The 11,601-nt window shown below is 36.3% G+C and overlaps 1 protein-coding gene across 1 annotated transcript; it reads left to right on the top strand.

Annotated features, from left to right (window-relative positions):
- Positions 1-6,591: 6,591 nt before the first annotated feature.
- Positions 6,592-8,749, top strand: LOC310737447 (uncharacterized protein; the record flags this gene model as incomplete). The annotated part of the gene is made up of 5 exons (XM_083561773.1): positions 6,592-6,671; positions 6,766-6,791; positions 7,660-7,765; positions 8,266-8,290; positions 8,381-8,749. The coding sequence occupies 5 exons, from the start codon at positions 6,592-6,594 to the stop codon at positions 8,591-8,593; spliced, it is 450 nt and encodes a 149-aa protein (XP_083417899.1). The 3' UTR covers positions 8,594-8,749.
- Positions 8,750-11,601: the final 2,852 nt, after the last annotated feature.

The raw sequence follows: 11,601 nt of genomic DNA, 5'->3' as shown, positions 1-11,601 counted from the left end.
AGATTTGTTCAGTTTGAACATCACATTTTACACTTAACCCCCTTTTTCTGTTATAATAACCTCCACTTTTCTGCTAGGATGTTCTACGAGATTTTGTGGAGATTTTATTCCACTATAAGGGTGTAAGTAAAGTCTACTGATGTAGGTGAGGTGAGGAGGCCTGGGGTACCATTTCAGTTCATTCCAAAGTTGTTCAACAGTGTTGGAGCTATATAGCAGGAGATCTTCCACTCCAACCCATGTAAAGCAGATCTTTCAATTGCTGGCATTGTACTCTTGGGCATTGCCATGCTGGAACAGGTTTGGATCTGTTAGTTCAAGTGAAGAATGCTGGAGCACCCAAAGATGTCCTATACTATTGTGTGCCAACAACTTTGAGGAAAAGTTTGGGGAAGAACCACATATGGCTGGAAAGATCAGGTGTCCCAGGAGTAAATTTGTCCATATTGTGTATGGATTGATAGATGAATGAATGAATGAATGAATAAGTGTTTGCACGATTTGTAGCAATGCTCGTGTTTTTTTTCAAAACCTTATTTAATCCCTAATGCAGGCTTTCCAAGTGAACAACTCAACAGTGACCTAGTCAGCATAATTATTAGGGATTAACGACAGTGTGCATCACACACATAGGATTTTATATATATATAACTTAAACTCCTCATTTAATACATTGACACTGCCCTGACCCCCCACCCCAGTCAGCCCTTCTCTATTGGATCAGATTGTACTTCTCTTTCTGCTCGTCCAATCGCGTGTGAACATCCCATCGCCCCACATCACACACGCGTTTGTCTCTGGGTGAAATCAGGATCTGAGCATATGAGCAGCTGGTCCAGGATCAGAAGAATTTCAACTTCATGATGTAGGCCTTCTCAGGCCAAGCTAATCCTTTCATTATCTCATTATAGTATCTGCTGCTTTTCAGCTGCTCAGCTTGCACAATCCGGCCGAAGGAACTGTGACGAAGAGGCACACCAAGCTGGCGATAAGGCCTGCTTGCACCTCAGAACTGCTCATGCTCAAAAGTCAAAGAATCAACATAAGGCGTTTACTTTAGCTTCATTTGAATGGGTTATATTTTTAATTCATTGTAAAACAAACCCTTAATGAAGGAGTGGTTAAGTAAAAAAAAAAAAGAAAACTAAAAAGAAACAAACACATGTGAACACTTTAAATATATTCAGTATAATTAATTGTAAAACAAATCAATAAATGGTCTTTAAACTGGAAAACGCTCTTGTTGGAAAACAAGAACAGAAGATTGTAGAAGAATGTGGCTCAACTACTTTAAGTCTTAAATGATTCTTGAATTAAAAACTAACCCTCAATAAAAGTCTAAAAATGTTTTATAAGATCTTTATAAAGTATATGAAGATTAAAACAGTTAGTAGTAATAATAATAATAAGAAGAAGAAGAATTAAATAATTTTGGAAACAAAACTTGCACAAAAAGTAAAATATAAATAAAGAAATTAAATAAAGAACGAAATAAAAGTAAAATATAAATATATATTTTACTATATATTCATATGTTCATATATATATATATATATATATATATATATATATATATATATATATATATATATATATATATATATATATATATATATGAACATATGAATGTTTGTATTTAATTTTCATGTATTTTCTTTTTTGTTTATTCTGTTCCCAATATTTATATTTGATTATCTATCAACTATTTACTGCTATTTATACTTAATTAAATACATTCTAATTTTTTATTTGTAACTTTTTTTAAAAAGATTTTTAGCGTTAGCTTTTCATTCTCGCGGCTTAAAGTTGTTGTTTTATCTATAGTATATACTATAGTTTTTTTTTTTTCTCCCCAGTACAGCAACACTGCAACAGATTGGATGCAGATCTTGTGCTTCATGTGATGGATTATTGTGTGGCATTTCTATACCCAACGTTAACAGCATATTGTGATGTCCTTTAGCCTGTAATCTCATTACGCCTGTCTTGCATCCATCCTAATCTTTGCACAAATCTCTGTAGTGTGTTCTGGGTTTAATCACATTCCCACCTGGAATCAGGTAAGAACACTTTTTTACACTTTTTTTTTTTACTTTATTCTCATATTTCTAAATCACTGGAGGTTTCTGAAGATGCTCATCATAAAAGCACCAATCTCAGGAACCCTGATCAGATCAACAGGTTTTTAGAAAAAGTGTGTGTTTAGATGGTGTTTGGGCAGATACCTTATTCACATTAATGGTGTAATTTTGCATTATAGTCCTCTGTAAAGTGAACAAAAAAAAGATGATTTTCATCTACTTTATTTTTTAGTTGTGTTGCTGAAATTCTATTACAGATAATATTTAAGGATTAAAAAATGTCTTTTGTATAAGTAATCACATGAATACATGAAAAAAAAGGTTTCGGTGTTCATTTTACATTGTGTACAAACAGATAACTGAAAGCTAAAGATACTTTGTGAAAACCTGTTTTGTTTCAAATCCTAACCTCCATTATTATGTGATTTGAGCACCACAAGTTTGTCAGACACTTAATATTTAATGGTCCTCGGCTTGGAAAGCGATACGTATATGAAGTCTAATAGTGTCGTGTACCTGATTGGCTCCATTACATTACATAGGTGAGATATTTACAGCCGTATTTTCCCAACCTGATTTGCTTCACATTCTGCTGCATTGAGTGAGTTTCTGACAGTATATGTAAGAAAATCCAGGGAAAACTTTTTTCAGACTGAGTGTGTGAAACTCTGATGTTGACTGAATTATTTCCCCACATCCTGTTCATGCCCTTCTCACTGGCCTCATTGTTCGGCCTCGAGCTTCGAACCGAACCCTTTTTCTTTTGTTTGCGGATAGACATGAGGAAGTTTGACATCATTCTATTTCTGCCTTCTTGTGATTTGTTTTCCTGGAATCAAGCCATATGCAGTAATAAATCAGGATGTGAGATGGACTAGGGGCTTATCAGGGGCTTTCCCTTTACTGTATCTGATCCACAGTAGAGGATTGAGTCTGATTGTATTGTTTTACACAACATTAGATGACATCATGCATTTCCTTATATTGGCAAGGAATTAAAGTGCCAAGACGTCAAATGTGTGATACGCAAATGCAGAAGAGAGCAGTGGCAACAATAGCAACCTCTTATTGGATGAAAAACAATGCAGAGTTTTTATCCGTTTATTTATAAATACCTTTGTGTGTGTGTGTGTGTGTGTGTGTGTGTGTGTGTGTGTGTGTGTGTGTGTGTGTGTGTAGTATATAGGTGTGTAAATACTGCTTCTCCTTGTATGTTAGGATGTTTAACTGGATGGTGAGGGTGGTGCCACAGACCCTAACCGGTCCTGAGAATGCACTGGTGCAGGAGCAAAGTTCTACAGTAATCTCTCTTTCTCTTAGACACACACACACGCACACACACACACACACACACACACACACACACACACACACACACACACACACACACACACACACACACATACATATACATACTGTATACAACATGGCTACAAAGGTTTGCGTCTCACACTGAAAAACAGAAACACCATATATATATATATATATATATATATATATATATATATATATATATATATATATATATATATATATATATATATATATGTTAATGGGCTGTCAAAATTAACGATTTACCGTAAATTAATTTTAATGGCATAAATTTTATTAATGCATGATTTTGCTGTGCGCATTTCTTTAATCATTTTAAATAAATATAAATCAATCAATCAATCAATCAATATAAAAGAGGCCAAATTAATGAGTATATTATAATTAATATATAAAATAAATAATATAATTATTATAAATATAAGATAAAGTTATTTTACTGATGCACCAGGTTTTAAATCAGCACCAAAATCTGCCATTATGCACACATCCGGCAATCAAAAGTGTCCGTGTGGAAACATAGCAAAGTTTAGTTCGGTTGTTCTGATGATTTACATAATTTAAAACATCATAATTACTCTAAAACATTTAAAAGTATATTTTGTCTTTATGCTTTATGTTGAGTTTGGTTTCACTAATAATAAACATTATTAATAATAAACATTATGAATAATACATTTGCATAAAGCATTAATATTTAATATTTGTCCATGAACATGTTGATTATGTGAGCGGCCTGCACCTTCACTCTGCGTTGTGTTGGCGAATGAACCAGACAACAAAAACTCCTCTGGGTACTTTTTATTCTGAACAAATAAAAAGAACAAATAAATACAGAAACTTCAGTCCAATGCTTTCCAAGATAAATAACAGGAACTGGAACATAATTCTTTAAGGAGCCACGTACCAAATTTAACAATTAAAACAACCACAAAAAAGCACATATAACTATATATACATCACATCTCAAAAGAAATTCATATTAAAAGAATAAGTGTAAAATAATTAAATAAATATAAAGTAATTAATAACAAAGTTTTTGAGCGTAATTAACATATTTATAACATCTGTTATAATTAGTTAGTGTATTAAACCAAAGAAGTAAAAGCAAAATATTTGCACCATATTGAATTGTAGAGCATCATATTTTTGCAATTACGTTGTACTGCATTGTGTTAAATCAAATTGAAATCGGATCGCACTGCATCCTATTAGGGGGAATTGTTTGGCATCGCTTCGGTAGCTGCTTCATATGTATCTTTAATGCATGGCATCGTTGAATATGCATCAATATGCAAATCACATCGGCCTCAGTTATAAAGATGCGCATCCCTAATACACACACACACACACACACACACACACAATCCCTTTTCTTCCATTTCCAGCATAATTACATCATGAACACAGTATGGGATGATTTCACACACAGTTCCACCTTTTTCTGTGATAGTTTGTACCAGGTTAAGAAAATGTTTTATGACCTAATAATGACCTCATTATTTTCTGTTCTGCTCTCGATCACTAGTCTGGAACGATTCCAGGAAACAGAGGTGCGAGTCTGCTCAGTTTCTATGCAAATATATAAATCCAAATTCAATCGTTTCTTTTTGGTTGAATCTCATTAATGTTTCCTACAGGTAAGCTAAAGTCAATCAATTCCACCAGGGATGATGATCAGGCATCAGAAACATCACAGGCCAGGCAAGTAACCAGAGGTGGAAAATACGTGAAATTCTACATTTCCATTAATAAAAATCTGCAGGCTTTCAACTGTTAAATATCATGACATATTTTCCCCCCATTCATTCACATTTCACAAGTGACACGGTGGTTATTTTTATTGTGGCCATGAATTAACACACACACATTTGGCTGTTATATTTGCCAGGTGTATACTTCACTTAAGAACCATTAAAATTGTACTACATTTCCAAAAAAAAGACCCTGAAAATAGTCTTTACAATTCTTAAAAAAATGAGGACTTTTTGATCTACATCAAATGGGACTTTTCAGTGTAGCGTCTGATTATTGGCTGAAATGTGAGCATGAGTGCATTTGGCTATACCTCAGTAAAATATTTAAATATACCAAAAATAGAAAAGACTCGTCTAAAATTAGGTGGTGTTTTTACCTAAATTAAAAGCACGATTTTCTATAAAAAAAAACAAAAAACGAAAAAACGTTTATTTATTGTGTTTTGCTAACATGGGTAATCTTGTATCTTTGCTAGTTTCCTTTGCTAATGCCGGGTTAGCCTAGCATTGATTTTAGTAGCTAACAGCTAACAACAGCTAGCTAACAACTAGGCCAGACACTTCGTCAAATGTTAGCCAATGTTCACAGCTTTAAAGTTTTTCCTATGAAGGGCCAAAAGCAAATGTTGCATTATACCGATTCATATTATATTAAAATTAAAGTTTCTATAATTCCTGAATTTATAAGTTTAGAAATAAATAAATAAATAAATAAATAAATTGCATGACTCTCACTGATTAGTAAATGCAGTTTTATTTTCTAGTTTATGATTTTTTTCTAGTCGAATGAAACTTATAGTAAAATGAAGACATACAGTAGAAAAAATTTCATTGATAATACAATAGAGTTCAATGCCTGATACAGCTACTCAAACTATAAGCAATAAATGTAATATCAGTGACCTCTATTGCGTGATATGAAGCTGCTCCTTATTTTCCAAAGGTTTTTCCAAATTGGGCTGAATCAAATTCACTTGAAATTAACATTAACATCAAATGTTAAATTGGAAAAAATCTGTCAGTGGGATATTTTTTCCCTTTTTTTCTCTTCACATATGTGGCATGACGGGGCAAATCAAAGGTCTCCATGGGCTAGTTTTGCCCTGCAGGCCCTAGTTTAGGCATCTCTGATAAGATTAGAGTAGTTAAAACCAATGTTATACTCAAGAACGTTTCAAATCAGCATGGATACTTCCATTTTTTTTTTTGCTCCTGTTTACACTTATATAACTTTACCTCGATAAAACATTTTGACCAGTAACTATATTTATTATTGATATACTAATCTTCAGTACACCGTAACACTAACACACCCAGTCTGCCTGTATGTGAACGCTGAATCTCAGTGGTTGGTGTAAATAAAACCTCTGTGAATCTGTAGTGTTCAGAGTGGAGTTCTGAACTGGCTGTCGAATAGCTTCATGAGTGCCCTGCCACAGCCTAGTGGAAGCCCGAACGTCCACAGAGCTGCCAACACCGAGGCCAAGGTCTTCCCTTCACTGTGAACTACTGCTTCTTCCTAGCAAACAAAAATAACCAGAAAAATTCCATTAACAGCTTCTCAACACCCTGTTTATTTCATCTTTATCTTGCAGGCACATCAAGATGAGGATTCTGACAGGTACGATGAACCATGGCAGCATTATTAATTAGCTATTATTATACACTATAAAGGGAGGCGGTAAGAAAGAGGTGGAGAGGTGGTAGCCTAGTGGTTAAGACATTGGACTTTGGATCAGGGGGTTGTGGGTTCATGTCCTGGCCATACCAGGATGCCACTCTTGGGCCATTGAGCAAGGCTCAACAAGGCTTAATCTCCCATTGGTGCTCAGATGTGTGAACGGAGATACTCAATCCAAGCCTGGCGGTGAAAGGAGGAGGCTGGGTGTTGGGCTAGAATTCGACCCTATAACAAAACTGCTATGTAAACAGCAAGTAAGTCATCAGGCCCTTGCTGACCAATGTGCCTCACGGTGCAGGAGAAATAAAAAAAAAAAATTATACACTATATGGCCAAAACTATATTACACCAAATGTACATGTGATCTTTTCCCAAACTGTTGTCACAAAGTTTGAAGCACACAATATAGAATTCTTACAATTTCCCTTAAACTAAGAGCAACACACTTGTTCCAGCATGTCGATGCCCCTGTGCCATAAAAGCAAGCTCCATGAAAACAAGGTATGTGAAGACCAAATTGGGAGAACTCACAATAGTCACACCCCAAACTGTACTGGAAAGTGTTTAGAGGAAATTGAATCTCATCATAACGTCAATGTGAAATCAGCAAGTACACTTGGGTGTGATGGTTTGGTGTCCATATACGTTTGGCTGAACTGTGTATAGTTTAGTGTTCCTCCATTCTGTTTGGCATTGATCAATTTTCCATGACAGTGACTGTAATATGTTATTATTTGTATAGTAGCAGGGATTTGAATGGTGGGACAGTGTTTAGGAAATATAATACACTGTGTAAAACCTCTGACAGATCAGGAGTCACTGGTTGGATCTCAGGGGGAATTGGAAAAGTTGTACCACAGCCTGAGACTAAATACACAGAGAGGGAAGAGAAAACTGATGAAGGGCATACAGAGGTATAGTACTCATTTGTACTAGCATGAAATTTGCCTTATTGCTCATTCCGTCTATTCCTTTTTGCACATTACTGTAGAATTACTATGTGATCTCTGTCATCTGAGGGGTCACTGGACAAATTTTACCTCATTTCTCTGCACAATAAATATATATATTTTAGGACTGTAAAAATTAACGTGTTAACGCTTTAACACAAATTAATTTTAACTGCACTAGTTTTATTAACACGTGATTTTTGTTTTATTAGCGCACATTTCTGTTAAAACATTTTTATAAAAAATACAAAAGATAAGTATAAGTTATCATATATATATAATATAATAAATAAATATAAATATAAATGAAAAAGTACTTCATTAATGTAACTAATTACATGTACTGGCCGCCACTGATAATATAATTATAATAATTTCATAATTTAATTTAAGTAAACTAATGTAATTGTAGAAAAGAGAATAGTTTCCCTATAATTGTCTAGTAAATTTATTTCTAATTCCAGGTTTACGATATTGAAGAACTTCCAGGTGGGTGTTTGTAGAGCTGTTCACTGTTATTCTGGTGATATGGTAGAGTTTGGAGAGCTGGAGATCTCTGACTGCTCGTCATGTGTTCAGACGCAGAGCCTCTTCCTAATGTCCCGGTGGTGGAAATGGTCTCGGAGGACGAAGTGCCTGAATTCCGGCGTTCTTCTCAGTCTCCCACTGGGTGAGTTACACACAGTATATTTCCAAAAGTATTGGAACACCGGACCTTTCCTGCTAGATGTGGTCCTTTTCCAGACTGTTACCACAAATCTGGAGGCACTCAATCGTTCAGGACGTCTTTAGATGCGCAATAATACAATTTTGCATTTACTTGAACTTAGAAACCCAAACCTGCTCCAGCATGGCAATGCTCCTGTGCACAAAGTGAGTTCCTTGAAGATCTGGTTTACATGCTTTGGAGAGGAAGATCTTGCTGCTATAGAGCACTGATCTCATCCCTACTGAACACCTTTGGGATGAATGTGAACACTGACTATATATTTCATCCAAACCAGGCGATACAGCTCAATTAGCTCGCATAACTGAGTGTGTTGAAGAAATAAGAGATTGGATGACCCATAACTTTCTGCTATTAAATTCTGATAAAACGGAGATTTTGCTCATCGGCCCAAAAAATAGTACACAGAAGCTCCAGCATCTCAGCCTGCATTTAGACGGTTGTTCTGTAACTACTAGTTCAACGGTAAAAGACCTGGGAGTTATTTTAGACAGCAACTTATCTTTTAAAAATCACATCAATCAAGTTACAAAAACAGCCTTCTTCCACCTCAGAAATATTTCTAAGCTAAGAAATATCTTATCTATATCTGATGCAGAGAAGCTCGTCCATGCGTTTATGACCTCTAGAATAGACTGATGTAATGCATTACTAGGTGGATGTCCTGCATCATTAATAAACAAGCTTCAGTTAGTTCAGAATGCAGCAGCAAGAGTTCTTACTAGGTCAAGAAAATACGATCATATAACCCCAATCTTATCGTCCCTACATTGGCTTCCTATTAAGTTTCGAATAGACTACAAACTACTGCTACTCACTTATAAAGCACTAAATGGTTTGGCTCCCATGTATCTATCCAGTCTTTTAACACGCTACAATCCGTCACGCTCCCTGAGATCTCAAAACTCTGGGCTTCTAGTAGTTCCTAGAATAGCAAAGTCCACTAAAGGCGGTAGAGCATTTTCACATTTAGCTCCTACACTCTGGAATAGTCTTCCTGACAGTGTTCGGGGTTCAGATACACTCTCCCAGTTTAAGTGTAGATTAAAAACATATCTTTTTAGCAAAGCCTACACATAACACACATCACACACATCACATCACAACCTTGTGCTCCAGAATATATGATTACATGCACATTATCAACTTGTGCTGTTAATATCATGAACAGCAGCTACGCTAATTCCTCTCCACTGCTTCTCTTTCTCTCCCCATCCCGAGGCTTCCTGAGGTTTGGCCAGCTCCAGTCACGTCCCACGATTATGGACCTATGGATGATCATGGAGAAGTAGATGCCGAGTGTTTAAAGGCCCTGGCATGGAGAAGCTGATGCTGGATCTATGATGATCACAAATTGTTCTGTATTGTTGAAAGATTTATGACCAAACTTTTGATGTCACCCATATGAGGATGGGTTCCCCTTTGAGTCTGGTTCCTCTCAAGGTTTCTTCCTCATATCATCTAAGAGAGTTTTTCCTTGCCACTGTCGCCACGGCTGCTCATCAGGGACAAACGCACACCATTCACCTTCACTGTTGTTTTCTGTAAAGCTGCTTTGAGACAATGTCTGTTGTGAAAAGCGCTATACAAATAAACTTGACTTGACTTGACTTGACTGACTGCACCCCAGGTCTCCTCACATACATCAGTACCTGACTTTCATAACACACTTGTGGCTGATAAACACATATATCCATAAGCACACTCCATAATCTAGTAGAACATCTTCCCAGAAGAGTGGAGGGAATTTTAAGAGCAAATTGGGACTAAATGTGGGATGCAATGCTCAAAAATCACATACCGTACTTATGACCAGGTGACCCAATACTTTTGGAAATATAGTGTATAAGGATGAATTATGACTTAAAGTATCATTTTTTTTTTTCTACATCTGAACCAACCCCCATTTCTTAGCTCTTCTAGAAGATATTTGAGAGTGAGATTGTGATCATAAAGATGAATATTTTAAAAAGGGAAACACCAAAATTGCACTACATGAATTGAAAAGTGCATAAAAGAGTCTCCATGGCCTGCTGATTCTTACTAGGTGAATGCACCTAATATGAGACACATAAACCTTACTATCTGCATCTCTTCAGATTGCTGCTCATGCTGAGTTACACACTTGGAAGAAAGCGATATTTGTCGTATTTCTGATACCTGATCTCAGATAGGTAGCTGATTGGCTGGTCTCAATAGCTTCCTCGCCCGTGTTCAAAGCAGCGCACACTTTTCTGGTGTGCCTCTTAGAAGCCCATTTACATTCTTTTACATCCTATTAGGAGAAGAATGTAAATCTGAGGGGAAAATAATATCGCTTCAGCTTTCAGCTTTTCACCCTTACACTTTCTTGTATCAAGAACTCACCTATCACCCCATCATCTACACATCTTTTTTTGTGGAAACCACATACGAGAGCAGTCCCTTATTCCATCACAGAGATTGTCCTCGCAAGAAAGGTACAGCAAAAGCCTGAAAAGCTGAAAGATCTTCAAAGATAAAGCAGCCTTCTGAAGTATGGCTACGGATTAATGACTTTACCATTCGTCTTCATTAACCTGATTTTTTTCCCAAAATTTTCTCCTTTAATCAGAGTGGTGCAGTGGATAAAGACCGGATTCCGGAACGCTGTGCCGTACCACATGCCCCGCCCTCCAGACCACCTGGAAAACAGCTCCCAAAGATCATCACGCAGTTCAGATAAAGGTATTTAAGTAATACGGACTCTATGGTGCAGAATAGTCAGATCTTACTGGGTTGCATCCTGGTGACTTTGGTGGATCATTGTTACAAAGTACTGACACTGGAGACTCCTTCCTTAAATGTTAAATAAACATCTCCCTATAGAGCTCTTCACCTTGGGGAAAAGGTAGCGCAGTGGTTAAGGCTCTGCGTTACTGAAGCCCCACTATCACCACTGCCACTCTTGGGGGCCTTAGCGAAGAAATAATTTTACTGTGCTGTGAAGGACACGTGACGAGTAAAAAGCTTCTTTGCCAACACATTTTTATTTAATATTGAATCAAACGTAGATCATTCTTGGCCATCCATCATACAAGGGAATGAGTTGTTA

This window comes from Silurus aristotelis (genome assembly GCF_946808225.1).
Source record: "Silurus aristotelis genome assembly, chromosome: 14".
NCBI lineage: Eukaryota > Metazoa > Chordata > Actinopteri > Siluriformes > Siluridae > Silurus > Silurus aristotelis.
The sequence above is the reverse complement of the archived record's forward strand: the minus strand, read 5'-3'. Positions and strand labels throughout refer to the sequence as shown.